Source organism: Lampris incognitus, chromosome 11, assembly GCF_029633865.1.
Source record: "Lampris incognitus isolate fLamInc1 chromosome 11, fLamInc1.hap2, whole genome shotgun sequence".
Lineage (NCBI taxonomy): Eukaryota > Metazoa > Chordata > Actinopteri > Lampriformes > Lampridae > Lampris > Lampris incognitus.
Genome location: NC_079221.1, coordinates 11,647,004 through 11,669,153, shown reverse-complemented (window position 1 = coordinate 11,669,153; position 22,150 = coordinate 11,647,004). Strand labels below are relative to the sequence as shown.

At 46.4% G+C, this 22,150-nt stretch overlaps 1 protein-coding gene across 1 annotated transcript in view; it reads right to left on the bottom strand.

Moving 5' to 3' along the window:
- The window catches only part of arhgef7a (Rho guanine nucleotide exchange factor (GEF) 7a), a 32,370-nt gene extending 12,791 nt beyond the window's left edge, over nucleotides 1-19,579 (bottom strand). The window contains 9 exon segments of the mRNA XM_056289371.1: nucleotides 1,174-1,296; nucleotides 1,841-1,936; nucleotides 3,742-3,836; nucleotides 5,875-5,963; nucleotides 6,497-6,695; nucleotides 7,146-7,279; nucleotides 8,488-8,572; nucleotides 13,915-13,998; nucleotides 19,352-19,579. Of these exon segments, the coding sequence (XP_056145346.1) occupies nucleotides 1,174-1,296; nucleotides 1,841-1,936; nucleotides 3,742-3,836; nucleotides 5,875-5,963; nucleotides 6,497-6,695; nucleotides 7,146-7,279; nucleotides 8,488-8,572; nucleotides 13,915-13,998; nucleotides 19,352-19,516 (1,070 nt within the window). The 5' untranslated portion in view covers nucleotides 19,517-19,579.
- Nucleotides 19,580-22,150: the final 2,571 nt, after the last annotated feature.

Here is a 22,150-nt window from a genome sequence, read left to right as displayed (position 1 = left end):
TGGGCCCATACACCAATGACTGTATTTCACACTCTTGACACTGTAAAAATGACTGTTTGCTGATGATACAACACTGGTGGGACTGATTTCCTGTAATGATGAGACGGCTTATAGAAAGGAGGTCTACTTTCTTGTCGACTGGTCTAGTAATAACTATCTGGAACTGAACATCAACAAAACTAAAGAACGTGTGGTTTACTTCCATAAAAATCAGGGCGAGCTACTACTGCTGGCCTTTAACAACCAGGTGGTAGAGGGAGTGGATCATTTCAAATTCCTTAGGACTACAATCACCTCCTCCCTGAAATGGGAAGACAATTTCACCACCATCCAGAAGAAAGCTCACCAAAGACTATTCTTTCTAATACAACTTAGGAAATTTGGAATGTCAAGGGTTGCAATGTTATAGTTCTACAGAGCTGTAATAGAAAGTGTGCTCACTTCTCAATAAATGTATGGCATTCAATTATACAGCCCACGAAGAAAAAACTGTTGGGACAGAGTCGTGCGCATAGCTTCAAAATAATTGGCTGTGACTTCTCCACCATTTCTGAATTATACCATATCTGCATTTAGTGGAAAGGTTTTAAAATTTTAAAAAGGACTCCTCACACCCGACCAAATCCCTATTCAAACATCTCCCTTCGGGTAAGACTCCAGTGTTAAGACCAGAACATCTCACTTCCACAATAGTACTTACCCTGCAGCAATCCACATCCTAAATGCTTCACTAATTGTGTAAGTATAGACTCCTTAAGCACATGCACTTTGTCACCTGGGCCATATGGCTGCATTAATTGAATTATTGTAATATAATTGTAACAGTATGTTTTTGTGGACACTCCTTATATGTATTGTGTGGTTATATGTTTACTGTTGTTATCTTTGAGCACACCGAAACAAATTCCAAATCAACTGTAAAGTGGATATGGCAATACATTATTGAATCTTGAATCTAACTTACTTCAATGTCAGATCAAATATGAGCACTGTGTGGTTCATTGGATATTTTTGACTCTGCACCTTGTTGCCTGTACTACTGTGATGTTTGGAACTGAAAATATTCTTTTTCTGCATTCATAACAAGTATTAGGGACTTGGATAAAGGAGTTGGTTAAAAGCCAAAGGTGTTTAATGTAACTGAATTTGGATCATAGGTGAGGGGGGGCTTACCTGTGCTGGGTAAGCACATTGACCGCTGAGGGATGGTTGGAACAGTAACCCACATAGAGGGCCTTCATTTGGGGCATGAGGTTGAGGAAGAAACCACCTACCCTCTGCTGGCTCTCTTGAAGTCTGGGGAAAAAAATTCAAAAATCAACGGGAGATGTTGGTCAAACATAACTGTACAAACTCCCCAACCAAGATAGGGAAAAACATGAGTATATGGGTATGATTGTGAATGTAAGCCCACATTAATTATGAGGGAAAAAAAGGAGAATGGTCTGACTGCAGCCGCGGGGGCACCGACAGGGCCTTCCTATGCTAACCAATGAGAAAAGTGGGGGTTCTCACCAAGAGTGCAAAGGAACATCTGTTACTTTGGGTGTGCAAACCTCATCCTGCGGTAGTTACATAGCCTTAGTCCTTTCATCGGTCAACACGATGAGCGTGCTCACAAACTAATATCTAACCATCACCCTAAACTTGACCTCTTGAACTCTACTCGCCTGGGTGGGGCACTCCTGTGTATCCGGGATGGGAACGTCCCACCGTGACTGCAACCATACCATACTGAAGAGAATGATAATGTGTAGTTGTAGTACCACACTTCACCAATTGGTGGCCCCATGCTCACTGTGAAGCAGTCACAGGGCTGCTGCAGAGGACTCAGACTTACTTGGTGCACTCCTCCAATGACTGGACCAACATCTGCTGAAAGGTGCTGATCTCTTCCAGATTCCCCAGGATCAAAGCTGCGTCTGAACTGCTCAATCTGGAGGGGGGGGAACAACAGAGGCAACGGGAGAATGTTGACAGGGAGAAGAAAAATGAAACCAAGTGGGACTTGAACCAAATTGTATATTCTGATTCCTTCCTTGATTCATAATCCTAAAGATTTACATTAAAAAGATGTCCATTTTGATCCTTTCAAAGACATTAGCTAATCCTGGATATCCAAATGGAGCTCTCGCGAAAGTCCAATCAGGAAGACTATCTTTTGCATGCATAGGCTTGTAGTTGTATTTCCTGCCATTCTCATCTTTCAGAAACGCTCACTCACTTTTCCTTACTGTCATTGTCTGGGGCTTTTAATTGAGTTATCAGTTGATCACATCGCCTGTTCTCATCTGCACAATAGCACAGCAACACACCTGCATGGTTAGCCTATCATCTTGCTGTTGTCTTTTCTAAATATGTTTCTCTCTCTGCCTCTAGGCATTCATGCTGCTGTTATATGTGCCTCTCCACCTCGCCATCACTGCCTAGTCCACAGATCACAAGTTTCATCTCCTCATCAGCCTCATCAGCCTTACATGGCAGCACGGTGACCCAGTGGTTAGTACCGTTGCCTCACAGCAAGAAGGTCCTGGGTTCCAACCCCAGGCCGTCCCAGGGCCTTTCTGTGTGGAGTTTGCATGTTCTTCCCACGTTTGCTCCAGTTTCCTCCCACCATCAAAGACATGCATGTTAGGGTTAATACTGCTGTCTGTGCCCCAGACTGAGACTTGGCAAGAAGAACCGGAATATCTATCTATCATCTCAGCAGAAGTCATCAGCTGCCAGCACCAGTGTCTGGAATCCATGCAGGGATTCGTTACGCTACTGCTCAGAGCTGATGACCCTCGATTAAAAAAATAAAAGTCTCCCTGTTCTAAGTCTAAGCGCCCAAGTCTTTCTTAAAACGTATTCATTTCCACTTAATCAACTGTTATAATATATAATTATCTTTACTTCATTCACTATGTCTCTCCTGATTTATATTATGAATGCTTTTTTCCAATGTTAACTTCAATGGCTACTGTTGGGTCAGACTTTCCCAGGAAAAACTGTGCGGCAATGAAGCGTTGTATAGCAGCCAAACGCTAAAGAATAAAGAAGCTAGCAGCAAATATGAAGATGACTTGGAGTTTTGTGGCTACTGAGCAGATTTGAATGATAAACTCATCTTCACCAACAGATAGGACAACATCAATAGATATAACTCAGGAAGCCACATCTTTTCCTGTTTGGCAGTGGGGAAGGTGCTGACACACCACCCGCAACTCTGTTCAGTTTCAAAAGGATCACTGAGAAGTGGAGTTTTCAACAACCACTGCAATTATGATGCATCCCTCTGCGCGTCATAAAACACCATACCAGTGGTTTTTAATGTTTTAGCCCATTTACAACAAATCATGGATACTTTACATTTCTGGCGACCATTTTGCAAAGCATGCCGCAGTTTTTTAGATTTTTTTTTAATGCATTTTTCCAATGCTCCAGGCAGCCGTTGAAATTCAAATAAAATTTCAGCCTGCAAATATTCTCTACAAAAAAAATTTTTTTTTCATTATACAAATCGTGTAAACAAAAGAATACACGATTTAGAGTTAATGGGCAAAAACATGCAAAACACTGGCATGGCCCTTTAAGTTTAACAAAACGGTACCATATTCATGATTGTAATTATTATTCAAAAAGACAAAAGTCAGCTTTGTTGTTTTGTGCCAGTGCGTAAGCTTGAATGCTGCAAGGCGTCATGTACCGTCCCTACAAAAATAAGTTAACCGGCTGTACAGGAGAAGCCCTGGGTCATACTTGTCTGTGCTCTGAAGAGACCGCAGGTAGTTTGTGAGGAGACTCTGGAGGTCTTTGGAGTATTCTGTCTCGGTTTCTAAAATGTTCTGCAACACCTGCAGCAAAAAAGAAAAAAGAAAACCAGGTTTGAAATACAACTTTGACTTCAAAATCCTCCCTTTTGGGAGAATTACCAAGTTTAATTCAGTGAAGCTTATTGGAAATTTTGCAAGGTAAAAATCAGGAGAGAGAAATATTACTTGACCAAAGGTTTTTTAATAGACAGAGTTGAAAGCCACCATTCACCATTTCACATGTTTTAAAAGTTCATTAAACATCCAGTGAGCACTAAAATGAGTGTGCAAGTTCGTCGCATATTAAGAGGAACAAATGCTGATTAATCTTCTTTTAACTTTTCCAGGCTTTTAGCAAGTTTAACTGAAAGATCTCATAAAAATTCTAACAGCATGTAATGGCTAAACTTGGTCTTAATTTATAATGAAACTTAAAATCCGTATTAAAAGTTGCAATTTTGTCGACACAGAAGTAAGATGAACTGGTGTTCTAACTGGTTCATTCATTCATTCATTCATCTTCAGCCGCTTCTGCGGGGTCGGGTCGTGGCGGCAGCAAGCTAAGTAGGGCACTCCAGACATCCCTCTCCCCAGCAACGCCCTCCAGCTCCTCCTGGGGGATCCCAAGGCGTTCCCAGGCCAGACTGGACATGGAGTCCCTCTGGTGAGTTCTGGGTCTACCCTGGCGTCTCCTCCCAGTCAGCCGTGCCCGGAAAACCTCCAAAGGAAGGCGCCCAGGAGGCATCCTGATCAGATGCCCTAACCACCTCAACTGGCTCCTTTCAACGCGAAGGAGTTCTAACTGGTCGAAATCGATTCAAAAACTCGCCTCTAAAAATATTTTTCAACCTATGGACCAAACTCCTCAGGTTACAATGTGAATAGCTTATCTGTTAGGACTCATAATTTGACGATGCATGAGTGTTTTTTTTTCCTCCCCAATTGTATCCGGCCAATTACCCCACTCCTCTGAGCCGTCCCGGTCGCTGCTCCACCCCCTCTGCCAATCCGGGGAGGGCTGCAGACTACCACATGCCTCCTCCGATATATGTGGAGTCACCAGCCGCTTCTTTTCACCTGACATTGAGGAGTTTCACCAGGGGGGGAATGTAGCACGTGGAAGGACCACGCTATTCCCCCTAGTCCCGACCCCCCCGAACAGGCACCCCGACAGACCAGAGGAGGCGGTAGTGCAGCGACCAGGACACATACCCACATCTGGCTTCCCATCCGCAGACACAGCCAATTGTGTCTGTAGGGAAACCCAACAAAGCCAGAGGTAACACGGGGATTCGAACCGCCGATCCCCGTGTTGGTAGGCAACAGAAAAGACCGCTACGCCACCCGGACGCCTATGAGTGTTTCTCTTAGAAGAACACAGACAGATTAAAATGAACAGCACAGGATAAAAAAGCTGGGTGAAACACCTCTATCGCATACACAGCCAAACTGAATCATCTGGAACTATCAACGGTTGAGTTTACAGACATAAAAGCACCTCAGCCCGACTTAAAGAGACGCAAATACTCAGGAAGTTAATCTGACAACGATACATCTCTTTTTTCGAATGGTGATTGTTATCCAAGATTGTTGGAGCAATCTGCCAAACACTACAGGACACACCCTGCAGTCTGTCGGCTCCCGCGGAGGCAGAGAGATGCCTGCCCAAGAAACTTCAGCCCTCCGAAAACACACCACACCTTCCTGCAGGGAGTATCAGAACTACTCTCTGAAACCAATACAGGAGGAAAGCGCAAGAGAAAAACACGGCAAAGACAGCGACAACACAAAGAGAGGCTTGAAAGAGACAGAGAGCTCATACAGCTGGCAACGCTACGCAATTACTTACTGGCTGCTCTCCCTTTATAAACCTGGGGCGTATACAGATGTCGAGCACATGAGCGCACAAAGAGAACTAGGACATGGCTTTTCGGAACGAGGAACCGAGGGCCAAAAAACATCAAAAGCAACGTTTGCTTATCAAAACAACCACAGAGGGGGCGAATCGGGAGATTAGAAGCAGAATTTAGACAGCTGAGCGGACAGCTGGCTTGAGAACAGCGGCGAGCTGGGTCTTTACCAAGTTGTAGTACGTCTTGCTGATTGCTGTGGTGTCAAAGCCTTTAGGGGGGCTCTTAAGGGTTCCAGACTTGGGGGACACTTGCTTGTCTGTAATGAGAGAGAAGACAATTTAGGGTTCTACTTATACAGAAATGTTAGAAAATATTGCAATATCTATAACGTTTGTCATTGTTCAGTGGAATTGTATCAGGAGGAAATTCAAATAGTCATTTTGTTGTCTAAATGAATTACAATAAGACTCTATTACCCCAAAGTTCTCACAAAATGAGGTCTGAAATATCTGAGGGAGTATTATTTGAAAACTGGTTTTGGTTTTGTATTATACCATACATTACCAAACAATTCAATGTGATGAACCTCAGTTGGATTCTCAAATATGGCATTTTCACATAAGTAAGGAGATATACTGATATTACATAAAGTTCCCTTTGACTGTTGTGATAATATTTTCCTTACTGCCCAGATCCAGGATATAAAAAAAAGACAAATCCTTGTACTTGCTGACTCCTATTTAAGCTCTAAAGAGAAAATGTCACATGAAAATGGGCTCGTAACGGGAATTATCTTCATGTTTGAGTGTCAGACTCCAAATCCTCCCTTAAGCTAGCGAGGGTACCCACCGCAACCTTTGACCTCTCGCACGTAGTTGCTGGGGAACCAGCCTGTCTTGCCATTGAGCGTCCCCTCCCACCAGCCGCCCTCCTCCTGGCGAGTCACGTTGATGATTTCTCCCTTGGTGAAGGTGAGCTCATCCTCATTGGTCTGCTGGAAGTTGAAGCGCGCCTTCACCAGCTGCTGTCCGCTGTTCTCCGACATGTCCTGAGCAGAAGAGACAGGAGGGAGGTGAGAAGCAAGGGGCAACACAAAGGGCACGAGACAGGAAACGGAAAATAATCAAATTGAATGAAAGATGACGGCAGGCTCCAGAATCCAGCAGTCAACCGGAAGAGTTTAACTGTCAAATGTGTTAAGATGGAATCTTTTTGGCCGAGTTTATCACTCATTATTTCCACAACCAGACATGCTTTTATTTCTTGAAAAAATTCTAACAGGAACATTTCAGTTTAAGTTTCCCTTCGATGCCAAGACATCTTCTGTAGTGGGAGCAAGGACGACACTTGTCCCAGGCAGCAGACGACTTATTTTTAAACAGAATTCTTCTTCTGGTTGTGTGGTCTATGGGGATCTAATGCAGATGACTCTTTGGATGTTTACGTAAACTGAGCGGTTCTGTTCCTGCGACAGTTGAGTGTGAGTGTGAAATCTTACCAAACTGCGGAACTGGCTGTGCAGCAGCTTCGAGGATCGCCCCAAAGAGGACTGGGAGGACAGCGATTCAAACGACTTGATGCGGAGCGCCGAGGAGTGACGCGCGCAGACAGAGTCACTACCCACGCCGATATCTGGGCAAAGGGCAGAATATAAATACACCCCATCATTGCTTAACTCGTCTTTGTGTGGTGACGTAGGCTTACTACCCCTGTAGTTTGATATATACACAGGCGCACACACACACACATGCACACCGATCAGCCAAAACATTAAAACCACCTGAGGCCACTGCCATCAGGGAATACCGTTGCCATGAAGGGGTGTACTTTGTCTGCAACGATGTTCAGGTAGGTGGTACGTGTCAAAGTAACATCCACATGAATGCCAGGACCCAAGGTTTCCCAGCAGAACATTGCCCAGAGCATCACACTGCCTCTACCAGCTTACCTTCTTCCCATAGTGCATCCTGGTACCATCTCTTCCCCAGGCAAACGATGCACACGTCCACATGATGTAAAAGAAAATGTGATTCATCGGACCAGGCCACCTTCTTCCACTGCTCCATGGTCCAGTTCTGATGCTCACGTTCCCATTGTAGGTGCTTTCGGGGGTGGTAAGGGGTCATCATGGGCACTCTGACTGGTCTGGCTATGCAGCCCCATACGCAGCAAGCTGTGATGCACTGTGTGTTCTGACACCCGTCTATCATAACCAGCAGTAACTTTTTCAGCAATTTGAGCTACAGTAGCTCTTCTGTGGGATCAGACCAGACGGGCTAGCCTTCGCTCCCCACACGCATCAATGAGCCTTCGGCATCCATGACCCTGTCGTCGGTATACTGGTTGGACCACTTTTGGTAGATACTGACCACTGCATACCAGGAACACCCCACAAGACCTGGCATTTTGGAGATGCTCTGACCCAGTCCTCTAGCCATCAAAATTTGGCTGTTGTCAAAGTTGCTCAGATCCTAACACTTGCCCATTTTTCCTGCTTCCAACACATCAACTTCAAGAACTGATCGTTCACTTGCTGCCTAATATATCCCACCCTTTGACAGGTGCCACTGCAACAAGACTATTAGTGTTATTCGCTTCAACTGTCAGTGGTTTTAATGTTTTGGCTAGTCGGTGTGTATATTTATTAATAATTAATATCTTTTCCTGGGCTTACGTACAGTTTTCTGTCATTTATTATGTTGTGACGTTATGGAAAATTTTGAAAAATAACAAAAAAATTTAGTCATAAAAAAAAATACACTCACCATCACGGCACCCATGACTTTCTGAACACCACTCCCACACCCCCTGACACACACACATACACAATTTTGACTCACCTGCGGTAACTTTGTTGAGGGCGACCAGACTGCTCAGCACCTTCGAGAAGTTCAGGCCCAGCAGCAGATCACTGGCCTCAAACGGCTACGGGAGAGAGAGACGCAGAGAGAAAGAGCGCATCAGCACATGTACCAGTCATCGGCAGCTCACTTCCTTTCTAAAAAAAAAAAAACCTTATTGAATCCACAGTGAGGCGCGGCTGTGTCATCACTTGGCTGTGGAACGAGAGCCCGGCAGCCAATCGATAAGTCTTGTTATCTTGACTGAAGCAGTGGGCGAAACACATTGATGGTTCAACAGAAACACAGCTCTGCTGCTGGTACTGAGGCGTTCTGGCTATAAAAACATAAAAAAGCCAGAATACATTTACAGTGATAATCTCCTGTGGTATGCAAACTTGAAAGATGCACATTTCAAGTGTATTTATAGCATCCTCAATCACAGCTGGGGTCTCACAGGGATTCATATTAAACACAGCAGAGACAGTAAACGACCCCCCCTATACTCCGACCCTCAGCTGAGGTGAGGGAAAACTTCCCAGGAAAAAAAAACAAAACAAAACGGGATAAACCACTAAAAGAGCATCATAAGAGGGATCCCACTTCCCATACAGACAGATGGGTGTGACAGGTGTGTAACAGTTAAGAGAGACAATATGGTGGACAATTTAGAAATAAACGTTTCGTGACTTCATGATAACAAGGCATCGTAAAGCACAAGGTTAATAAAAAGACGCTGGACGCCAGACACAGAAATCCTGGATGCTTGGACAGCACTGGATATGTGAAGAACTATTGTTTCAAGAGGTTATACAGATTGCAATGGCCGCTTACGTCTCCTGCCCACTTGCATGTGAGGATGTACGCAGTACGCCCGCCATTACCCGAGAAGCCTATTAATTAAGATGAGTGGCAGGGATTATAACTCCCATCGCAGACGACTCTGTGTTGCCCCTCTTCCTGTATTAATAGCCCCCGTGATGGGTTCCTCTCAGTGTTATTGCTTCTGAGGCTGAACGAATGCGACCCTCAGACACGAGACTCCATCTTCCGCTCTGATTACAAATATGCCTTCAGGAAGGGTGTGCATGTGTGTGAGTATGCGCATGTGTGTATACACACACATGGACTGTCCTGTCTCAAAGGAAGCAGTCTAGTCCATATCCCTCCAGGACTTCTTGGAAGTCAGCCTGTCCTTGGTGAGTATTCATGTGTAAGCATCCTCTTCCACGCCACTCTGCCCTGTCACTGGGACTCAGGTTCTCTCTAAGCCTGAGGGAAAAGAGCCCGGAAGTAGAAACTGGGCTCGGCTGTTACGTTATAAGTTATCCTAGCACGTTTGCCATTAACGGCAATTCATCCGCTGCCACTGTGAGAAATGTGAACACTGATCTGAAATTAAACATTTATGTGAGCGGATAATGAGCGCCCACCAACATTCGGAGCTTGGGACATGTTTGCTGGCGCTGCTGCATCCCAGCGAGGGAACAACACCTTATGGCGGGCTGACACATCAATAACTCAACACCTCCGGTGACTCAGCAAGCTGCAACGAGATTTAATACTGATACAAGACCACACTAGTCTAAATGAGTAAGCGCACAGGCTTGAAGAGGGTGTGTATAATTTGTGCCTGGGTGCTGACCTCTAGTGCTCAGCGATGTGAACAACAACAACAACAACAACAAACAAATAAAAAAAGACAGGACAAACTAATTCAGATAGAAATGGAGCAGAGCGCACGTTTTATGACCTCTGCCAGTCTCGGACACCCTCAGCTGATACCAGTTTGCAGTGAGTCTTTAGAGCATCAAGCAACAACATAAAACACTGTGTTTTTCCATCCATCCATCCATTATCCAAACCGCTTATCCTGCTCTCAGGGTCGCAGGGATGCTGCAGCCTATCCCAGCAGTCATTGGGCAGCAGGCGGGGAGACACCCTGGACAGGCTGCCAGACCATCACAGGGCCAACACACACACACACACACACACACACACACACACACACACACATTCACACCTAGGGACAATTTAGTAAGGCCGATTCACCTGACCTACATGTCTTTGGACTGTGGGAGGAAACCGAAGCACCCGGAGGAAACTCACGCAGACACGGGGAAAACATGTAAATTCCACACAGAGGACGACTCGGGACGACCCCCAAGGTTGGACTACCCTGGGACTCGAACCCAGGACCTTCTTGCTGTGAAGCTACTGCGCTAACCACTGCGCCATTGTGCCACTGATAAAATAATAAACAGATGAATATTAAGTAAATTACAGAAAAAAAATACTGAGAAGTTGCTCACTACCACTCAGTCCCTCCTGCTGTGGTTTACCGGTCCTTTTATGCTTCAGGAGAGCCAAAATATTACAAATAGTCCCTTTAAATTGAAAGGGTATTCCACATACCTGCTCACATCAATATCAATCGGCAACATGCTAAGATGAGTTAGCATGCAGTTACACCGATCAGCATCGGTCCTGCTAATGACTGCTTGAGCAAGACAATAAGATCCTGCTCGACTGAATCCTACCAACACTCTTCTGCGGCTGACCTTCTGTTGTCCTTGCACTGGATGGAGACAAGTAAACACACTCTCTCTGAGAAGTGACAGATTAACATCAAACTTTGAAATGAGGTGTACCTCAGCAGGACACGATACACTACCATGTAAACAGAGTTTAGCAAGCGAATGTCACCATCGGCTGCGTGTGGGATAGTGATGAGGTTTACATGCAGCCGTTTTAAACAGAATATGTAAGAACAGAGAATACTCATGTAAACTTCAATCTACGGCTGGGCGATACTGACAAAATCAAAATCAAGAATCAAGATATTTTTGACTGAATACCTTGATGTCAATGTGAAGATTTGGGGACGACTACTGTTGCTCTAATGAAGATATTTACATGCAAGGAAATGTTGATAAATGATCATTAGTAATGTGGATAAGCTGACCAGGCAGGTACAGACATTCACTGTTCATTTCACTCAGCTGAAACAGTGGAATAAGTTAAGAAAATTGTCTCACTTTACTGTAATGCAGCCTTTAAGACCAGGGAATGACAACACTTGAGTTATATCCCCATATTGCCAGAACCACAACCCCATAATACATCTAGTCTCATATCACAATATTGATATTACATTAATCTATCGCCCAGCTATATGTCAACCTACTCTTAGTCTCAGTAACAAATTACAGTTTTCATGGATTACATGTACTGTGAACTGAAGCTGTTGCCAATGCCTTAAAATGCTTCTCCCAGCCCTTATTTTTACTGGTGTTGGCAAAGGTTTCAGCACCTTCCATCAATCTAGACCAGTGGTGGCTAACCATGTGCCATGGAGAGCCATGTGTATGCAGGTTTTCATTCCAACCCGACTCCACTCCAGGTGATTTCACTGATTAGCAAGCCTTCAACCAAAGAGGAAGAATGTATCAGTGAAATCACCTGGTGTGGAGTCGGGTTGGAATGAAAACCTGCATACACATGGCTCTCCATGGCACATGGTTAGCCACCCCTGATCTAGACAGATGGATAAGTGGTCTCTCCCAGGGTGGATGGAGAATGAAGTTACTTATTCCTGAGTGATTGGGGGGGGGGGGCATTTCTTGTGCCCAAACTGATTAGGTTTTGGGGTCACTAAAAACAGCTGTCCAAATGTCTAACCTGTGGTTAATGTCTAAGCTTGAGGACAGATCTGAATTCCCATCTAAATAGATCACAAGTCCCAAATGAAACAGCACAACTGGTCATACAAACGTTGCAAGGCCAGCAACCTTGGCATCAGCCAAACAACTGGCTTACACGCATCAAAAAGAAGCGGGTCAGCACTGCAAAAGCACTGTCTCTCCCTCTCCATCGCTTTCAGTGTAGCAAACCCACCGCTCTAATCTGCTGCCCCAACTAACTACCTGCAGTTGGAGCCAGCAGTGCCTTTAGATCTGGAGAAGGTCCATCTCTGCCATGTTCTACAGATGGTGTGCAGGAGGACCGCCATGTCCCAATCTACTGTAATCCTTTCCTGCCTGGTTCACTCATGCAATCATTCACTCGCACGCATTCTCAAATGCGGCACTGTGTACCCAAATAAGTAAAAAGCTTAGGGAAAGACAGTGAAATTGCAGCAGCATAGTTATGACATTGCAATTACAGCATTTTTGTACTGTTCAAAATATCTCCTTAAGACAAGTGTCCAAGATATCTCCTTAAGACACAGACCATCATTACATAAAGGAGCAGACATGGATGGGGGACAGTTAAAGAAAAGAGGAGCTGGGAGCAGAGTAAAGGTTGAGCATCCGCTGTGACATAAATCCAATAACCATATATACAGAGCTGGACTTTTTTTTCAATCAACAAAAGGGCCAATTATTGTCCAACACAGTTTGCCAACACCCATCCCAAAACACGTTTGTTTTGACTGGGCCAAAGCAAACATGTTTTTACCAGTCAAATCATGTGAATGGCTCATTTTGTGTTGGTGCATTTGTTTTCTATATCATTAGTATTAAAAAGGGCCTCATTTACATCCTCTGTATGACAGTGAATGCTCAGAGTTCATCTCGACCTCTTCTTCGGCAGCTGTAGCCTCAGTAAGGAGAGTCCACGCTGGGGAACACTGGGCTGTTATTGTCCATTTGGGTGGGTTCAATGACCCCTCTATGCGCTGACATGGCCTTAAACTTTGCGGCGTCCTCAATTAGCTGAAGACGGTGGATGTATTGCCATGGCCTCAGCTACAGCCCAGAGAACAGTATGTGCAGTATCCACAGACTCATTAGGCCTGCAGGGGTGAGGTCTTCCATCCAGTAACATGTTTAGGCCTCAAACCATACAAAAACGCTGTAATTACAATGTCATAACTATGTTTACCCGGCTCTATAGTTTTATAGCATATATAGCTAGATTTTAAACCTTAAAATGGTTCATAAAGCGGCCATAGTGAACTGGATGTGACAATAACGCTATGCATGATCCTGGGGACAAAGCTTTGCATTTATTAAAGAGCACAAGCGTAATCTAGGGACCAAGGACCAGCAAGCAAATTGGAAACAGTGAAAAAAATCAAAGGACAAATGAAATGCGCCTGCTTTGATTACAGTGAGGCGATACACGCATTAACATACATATTTCGTCTCATTAGAAGGTTATTATGCATAGCTCATTGACACCAGGGCCCCGCAAAGCACTGAACAAACAAGAGTCGCTCTCAACCGGCCGACGGGCGATTGTTCACGGCTTCCAGATCACACTCCTCCCCCTGTCAGGGCTCCCTCCGTCCCCTCCGAGTCCCCATTGTTTATTGTGCCTATATCTCTATAGTCAAACATATCGTAAATCCGCTAGCTTTCGAAAAGAATGCCTCCAACATAAAGCACAAGAAAGCCCAACTTCAGTCTTTGTAGAGCTTACCTCAACGCGAAACGATGCGCAGCCTTTGAGAAACTCCTTTATGTTGCTCAAGCACTCGCCGTCGTTCTTCGGTTCTTGGTAGATCTGGGGGGGGGGGAGAAACGGCAGCACCGATGAAGAAAAAATGCAGTTCCCGAACTATGCAACGGTCTCTCGGTATTTTAACATGTTATGTGCGGGTTCTTTAAAATATTTGGTTTTGGCGACACGCATTCTTCGTTCCCCTTCGGCGTGCGCCTGCAAACACGGGAGGCTCAATAGAAACCCCTCACAGGGAAGCGGAGGGCTGCGGGACTGAGGGGAAATGACGTCGGCTAGTAGAAAAGCCCTACTGAAGAAGATGAAGATGAAGATGCACAGCGCATGTACGCACACTCAAGGGAACGGGTCGACGGGACATTCTACGAAGTTGAGTGGTAAAGCTGGCGATTTCAAGGATAAAACAACGGGCCTTTAATTTGCCATTAATCGTGTCCATAACCCAAAATTCTCCAATCATTCGCCTTTATAAAACTCTTCAGATGCGATGACCTCATCATGAATCTGGCCTCTGCTCAATATTATGCTGTGTTCCTATTCAGCGGCCGCATCCTTCCGCTACGTTCAGACCAAAGGCGGCGCGAATTGTTTGGGCGGCGGAATAATTCGCGGCGAAATTACGGGCGGCGCGAATTGGGCGAATCGAGCGAAGAACGCGCCTTCGCGGGAGTTCAAAAATGTCTAACTCTGGCGAATATTTCGCCAGGCGATAGCCAATCACCTTCCAGTAGGGTTAGACCCCGCCTCCGTGTTGGGAAAGAATACACGCCCCCTACCCAGAATTCTTTTCGGATGCCGTCCAAACGCAACTCCTGAACGAGCCGGTCAAATTCGCCAAGCTGGGCACGTCTCCGGTGTATGCTATGAACCCAGACAGAACGCCGACGCCGGTTTCGGCGGCGCAAGTTGATATAAAGCAGAGCCGCCGCAACTGATCTCTGTCGCTCAGCCATGATGATCACAAGTAAACACAAACTGCTCGTGTGTGGTATTTGTTGTGTGCGGTCTAGCAAACTTGCTAGCAGCGTTGGTGTAACTAGACTGCTTGTTGTGACGTCAACACAGCGAATTCGCGAACACACCTGGCGGAGCTGGCGGCCAAACACGGGCGAACAAAGCGGCGCCAACTCTCTCGCCGCCTTTGGTCTGAACGTAGCATTCCAAGGATTTGAAGACCGATTACGTCACCGCGGCGCGCCAAGGCTGGCCCATTCCGAAGACTACTTCAAATGCAGCCGAGAAATGTGGCTAGTACTCGTTGAGAGAGCGTTCGGCTGGGTTCCGGGAAGACCCGCCCCTACTCTATCTCTGATTGGCTAACCCTATCCCTAACCTTAACCAACCTAATCAACGGAGGCAACGAGTACTAGCCAATCAGAGGCAGAGTTCCCGGAAAACGGGTACGAAAAAAAATCACGCTGTCAGGACACTTAGGTTTGTAAGGACACTACGGATGGATCCTTCGCGGCCCAACCTATCCCAAGATTCATTGCGCGCCGTAGACGATTCCACAAGAAAATGGCGTCTTCAACTCCAGCAGCGACTGACGATTACACTTTTAATTGTACGCATTGGGTTTCAACTCACTCGAACAGCGAACGATACAAATGTTAAAAAACGAAGGGGCCGTAAAACTTGAAATTTTCGTTAAAATAAATTGTCAACTGCCGCTGTCAAGGTTGCTAGGCGACAAGAGCGCTGCTTTATGACGCAAATAGGAAATTTCCGTACGCCAGACATTACTTTCAAAAAAAAAATGTTTTTCCTCCCTTTTTGTCCCTAATTGTGATGTGGTGAGGGAAGACATGCAGGTGGCTGGTGTGACAGAGGAAGACGCAGAAGACAGGAAGAAATGGAAACGGATGATCCGCTGTGGCGACCCCCTAACGGGAGCAGCCAAAAGTAGTAGTAGTAGTTTCTCCCTAATTGTACTTAGCCAATTACCCCACTCTTCCGAGCCGTTCCGGTCGCTGCTCCACCCCCTCTGCTGATCCGGGGAGGGCTGCAAAGTGCAGACTACCACATGTGAAGTGCAGGTGAAGTCGCCAGCCGCTTTTCACTTGACAGCAAGGAGTTTCGCCAGGGGGGTGTAGCACGTGGGAGGATCACGCTATTCCCCCCAGTCCCCCCCCAACAGGCACTCCGACTGACCAGAGGAGGCGCTAGTGCAGCGACAAGGACACACCCACATCCGGCTTCCCACCCGCAGACACGGCCAATTTTCCCAACTCAGGGTCTGCATCCTTCGGAGGGTGCAGCCTTCGCGGTCTACGAAGCCGAATCCTGTAGGGACGCCCGACCAAGCCGGGGGTAACACGGGGATTCGAACCGGCGATCCCCGTGTTGGTAGTCAACGGAATAGACTACCACACTACCCGGACGCCATACCAGACATCTCCTTTAACAACGCTCGGTTCGGCCTTCGCAATCTACAAAGGACACGCCTAATGACAAACATTAGACTGTGAAATAAAGTCATTAACGAATTCGGACTGTGTACTAGTGGTGTTTTAGTAATGAGAAGTTAATTTATCATTTAAAAACTCAGACAAGTTTGTTGAAAACTGGGCAAACTGAATTGTTTATGCCACACCTTTAAGACCAGACTGTGTGTGAACAAGTACATAACAAAATAGCTTCTGTTGTGATTATTGATGTCCCCCTTTAGTTGTTTTATTTTATCTTATTTCATGTTTTTCTTGTTGTGATAGTGTTGTACAATTGCTGTGTTTAATATATATGTATTTTAAAATGAATAAGAAACTTTTCATCTGAAATCTGAAATGAATAATTCTAATTCTGAAATCAATCTCAGTAAACGCCTAAACAGTATATTTAAATACCTTATTTTGATGACGTAATTGAGCAACGTGGCATCTTCAAATGGCCACGGAGGAGGGTTAAAGGATAATTCCGCTTTTTTTACAACCTGGATCTTGTTTACATACTGTTTGCCATCAGGCACGTCCGTTATAATATTGTAGCGAATTCGGGGGGGGGGCAGTCCGTTACCCGTCGCCACAGCCGGGTCGCGAACCCGTATCTCCCATTCCGCAAGCGACAACGTTAACCACTCGACTGAAGAGCCCTACCCGCTAGTTAAGGACCAACGTGTCTACTTATTCATGCACGTTATAATATCATGTCGCTCACTGACTTCATTTTGGAGATTTTGGACACGGGACCACCGCCGGACTCAGCTTCGGTGTCTTAAGGGACAACAGAACACGAGCGTCAGACATGTTTCAACAAGTCTAATTCAATCCCATTATCTAAATCAGTGGTTCTCAAAGTGGGGTCCGAGACCCATAGCCAGGGGGTTCGTGGAATATTTTGCTATAAATTATAAAATTGTGCGGTATCATTAAAAAGTGCGTGTCTACATGGGGACCAGTTGCGCCGATAAAACAAGCATAGTGCCCATTACTGCCACCCAGAGGGAGTATGTGGTATTAACATGATTCAAATTGAAACGTGTTTCTGTTCATCACTATGAAACAGGTCTGAAGCATTTAGGTTGAAAAGTTTTAGCATTTAGTTTTAGCTCAATCGGTGTTACGATTATGAGGGGGTCCTTGGAAAACTTTCTCCCCTGTATGGGGTACCCGGCGCCAAAAAGTTTAAGAACCGCTGATCCGAACCATGTATGTGGAAGTGAACAAAAAAGAGCAAGCGAACAGTTTTTATCCGTAACGTCCGATATCATCAACAGTGGTGATCTACTTCCTGGTTTACCTTGCACAGATGAGCAGCCTATACTTACTATAGCTTGAAGTGACTGCCTGAGAAGTCACACACAAATGTGAAATTATGTACACAGTCTAACTGAGACAGTGTTTTTGTTTTTTGCTTTGTTTTGTTTTTTGAAAAGGGCAGATTTCAGGCTTGTGCTCCGATGCTGTTGGGTCTAACATCCAAGCTCTCCACAAGGGAGCCGGTGAGTAAAACGATCTCCTGACTGATATGCACGATGGCAAAAACTATGAAAATAACACCCGGGTTGCACAGGATGAGAACAGACTGTCTTAAAAAAACCTGCAGCGGCGACACAAGCTGGAAGCGAAACCAGTCTGCTGTTGGAGCACGGTGGTTTCAAAGGGCTACGATGGAGATGTTGTGGTGCGCTTTTCGTGACACTTTCACGACCTCTCACACGTTTGAACGCAGAACATTCCGACTTCAACAGAAAATGGCCTACACAAGAGGCTCGCGTGTGCAAAGTATCTGCACAAACCAAAACATATTCGGTTTACATGCATTGTTCGATAAAATGAGCAAGCTGTGTTCGAGGCATGCCATGGGCCTGTAGCTGCAGAATACCCACGTTTTGGGGGTATCTTCTTAAAGCGTTTACATGCAAATGAAAATATATATATATAACGATACCCCAAAGGGTATAGGAGTAAAGTTAATAAACAGAAAAAGTAGATCAACTGCTTGGCATGAACTCTACTGACTTTGTCACACTGAAGTCACTCACGTGAGTTTTCACCTATTTTACTCAAACACGCTTTCTGAAGCATCGTCGTGGTACTCTCGCGTATGGCATTGTGGGAAAAGTAGATAATTTAGACAAATTATACAACAGCTAGCGACTAAGCCGATGAGGACGAATGAGAGGACAGTTATTCTGCATGCAGGCTATGTGAAAGTGAAACCGGCATGCAAAATAACGAAGAGCCTTCAGCACTGAAGGTTGCTGGTTGTGCGCCGTCCCCGGCCCAGCACCTGTTTTGGGGAAACATTGCCTCCTTTAGGGAAGTCTCTAAACTAAAGGCTATGTCAGTATATACGTTGACACGGACAAACTGCGCTGTTTCTTTAAATAAGGAGAGGGTCTATCATCGCCTTTGCAGTCAATGGCGGCCCACTCTTATGGTCTGTGTACAGACAGCCAGGCATCCCTGGCTGTCTGATCCGGATCACACCGTGTTCCGTAGCCCATATATAACCAACACGCACATCAACTGAGGTTAAATATACATTTTATGGTGTTTGACGTGGCCTTTAAACACGGCCCAGTACACACAGCCCTGTAGGCTACTGCAGAAGCATTGATACCCGGGATCCATTATTGGAGCGTTATAGCGTTCTATTACCAGCGATCGTCTATGTCTCATTCGCTTGTATTACACGCGTATGGCCGCGCACGGGAACACAAACAACCCCCCTGTCTGCCTCGCGCTGACATATACGTGCGGCCGTTCGCCGCTGTTTCAGAGACAATAACCCCCGCGCTCCCGTGACCTACAAAAGAACAGTGGTCCAATCTTCACGCGCCACTGGGCAGAGAGAAGACGGGGGAACCACGCCGCGTCGTGCCGCCGCCGCCGCCACCGACGCGCCGGCGGGGCGGGCGGCTGTTTTGAGGCGGACGAGCCGCACGATTTGCCCTTACTTTGTCCGTGGAGCCCGGGCTGAGCCGCTCCAGCAGTCTGCACAGGACCACCCCATCTTTGAGGGAGGTCTGCAGGAAGGCTTCGGGATCCGAGATGGTCTTCTTCGGCGACTCCAGCACCCCGAGCGTAATCAGCCATGTCACCGTCTGCTCCGCCGAATTCATGACCAGTCACAACGGATCCGATCCAACCAAGCGGCGGTGTGTGTGTGTGTGTGTGTGTGTGTGTGTGTGTGTGTGTGTGTGTGTGTGTGTGTGTGTGTGTGTGTGTGTTAAATAGCTCCTGGCCCGGTTACGCTGTCATCGGGGCGTTAAAACAAAACCATCATTAATCCAGAAGGACGCATGGGGGGGGGGGAGCTGTACGGAGAAAGATCCCTCCTTCCTCGCTCTTCCTCGCTTCCTTCCTTCTTCCTCGGGTGGATGCGGATGACGCCTGGCTTGTGGAAATTCAGCGGGTCTGGTTTCCTCTCCTGTGTGGCGCGTGTGTGTGTGTGTGTGTGTGTGTGTGTGTGTGTGTGTGTGTGTGTGTGTGTGTGCGTGTGTGTGTGTGTGTATGTGAGTGTGTGTTTCCCTCCTCCAACCTGGCAAGCTGTCAAGCGCGGTTCGCCGTGATGGGTTGGGGCAGCGGACTGCATACATGCGCATCGCAGCCGCCAGCCACTCATCCACTGGATGACATCACAGAACAGGGACAAGCCTGTCCAACCAGTTGTTTGGACACTTCAGCGTTCTGACATGAATAGCCATCCCCTGAACGGATTTGCGTATCCCACTTTATCAGTTTTATTGCAGCTACGCCACAGGCTTTCTGTGCGGGGGGAAGAACAGCCCTCTCTTTCTCTTCCATACAGGTCTTATTGTAAGGGGTTTTACTGGGGATGGGGGGGGGGCTGATATGCGAATATATCGAATATCTGTTCTTATGACCTGCGCTGCCACATTTAAAGTTGTGTCTCACCGTTTTTTTTTTAATTGAAGAAAAAGCCATGGTAACTCACACGCCTTCACACCATACGTCATCATGGTGCAAATGGTTTCGTGTGCTGGGATCCGGGCTGTTCTGCTTTGATTGTAGGAGGGGGGGAAAAATCTGATCCAAACCGAAGTTCATTTCTATGTATATATCACAGGAGGGCTGTCACAACATCAGTATTCCCTGAGATGTTTATCGGGGCAGAAAATGACAAAAATCAAAACAATCAATGCAATTTCACCGACACCTTGTGAGAGATTTGCCAGATGAGTTCTTACGTGACGTAGGTGTGTGCGTGTGTGTGTGTGTGTGGGAGAGAGAGAGAGAGAGAGAGAGCGAGAGATGATGATGATGATGATGATGATAGAGGGAGAGAGAGGGGGGGTTACAAACTGAAAATAAACTAAGCAAAATAAGCGCAGAGCTCGTCTTGAATTTTTCCCTAACTTCTATTATTTGTTGCACGCGATATTATCACAGCTAGATTGTTCCTATGATGTAACCATTTCAAATTTTGGAACATCAGAAGTATCGTAGAAATTGGTATATTGCAACAGCCTTGCTTCATAATTAAGCCTCATCAGCGGGGAATAGGGCAGTGCTGCAGAGCAGGGCGTCACTTCTCACGTTGGCCACAGGGTGGCGCTCAGTGCGCGCTAAACGCGGCACGCCAAATTTGAGCCGCTGTCTCCATTATCACAAGGGGGTAGTCCTTCTGCAGGTGGCCTACTGCTGCATTCAAGCTGGTCCAGACACGAGCAGAACTGCAAAGTCAGCATGCGACCTGCTAACTGGCGCTAATAGCCCCGATCACTAATAGCCGCTAAGTGTGTAATCCCGTCCAATCCATTCGCCCGTTAACAGAAGCCCGCGGCGACGAGGGTCAGGAGGCCTCATTCTGCTTTAGATGATGAGAGGTTAATAGGGAACCGAGTAAATGCCGGTGATTCGCGGGTTTGTCTAAACCACACACAGACAACCACAGGCCACGAGGTGCCAAGAAGGGTACGCGCAGGTTTTCCTTCCAAGCACAACGCCAGCTGGTTTTACTGAGTGGGTGCACCTTAAACCGAAGAGGACACACAGCGCTGTGGAGTCGCCTTGGTGTAGTGACTGACGGGAAACTCTGCATCCTCCTAGCACCCTATCGCACAGGGTTGCCCATGTCTGAACTGTGTTTAATTAGAAAAGTTTAAACCTACACGCTGTCTTGCATCAAATAGAGCCTTCAGCTTGCCCCCGAGAAAGCAGCACAGCAGCCTTTTTCTTCTCGTTACCTAGAGGAATCTGGATTCCCCACAGGTCCTCCATGGTTACCAAAGCAAGTTGCAGAGACGGCTCTGCTCAGTATAGCTTAGGTCTAACTCCATCTCTCCCGACCCCCCCCCCTCTCTCATGTGCTGCGTGTTGTCAAGAAGTTTGACCCGTGAGGCCAGCCCTGTCTAAACAGGCGGTGTCGAGGGACACCTCAGGGCCCTTAGAGGTCCTGTCGCCATGGGTCTGTTACCATGGGTGCTACTGTGGCGCTGTGGAGACTGGCCCCAGGCATCTCGTCTGCCTCCATTCACTGTCGGTACCACTGTTTTCCTTCTCTGAAGACTCACAAATGAAGAAAACACAATTGGGTTTTTTTGGTGTTTTTTACCCATAATCCCTCCATGGTGCTGTAAACACAAACAGGGAAACAATGGGAGATTCATCTCGGTATTACGGAGGACATGGGAGGGGAAGAAGTAGTATTGGAGAAACGGGGCGAGATGGAGAGAGCAGAATGTATGGCATGCAAAATGAGGGAAAGACAAGAGGTTGAAAGATGGCAGGGT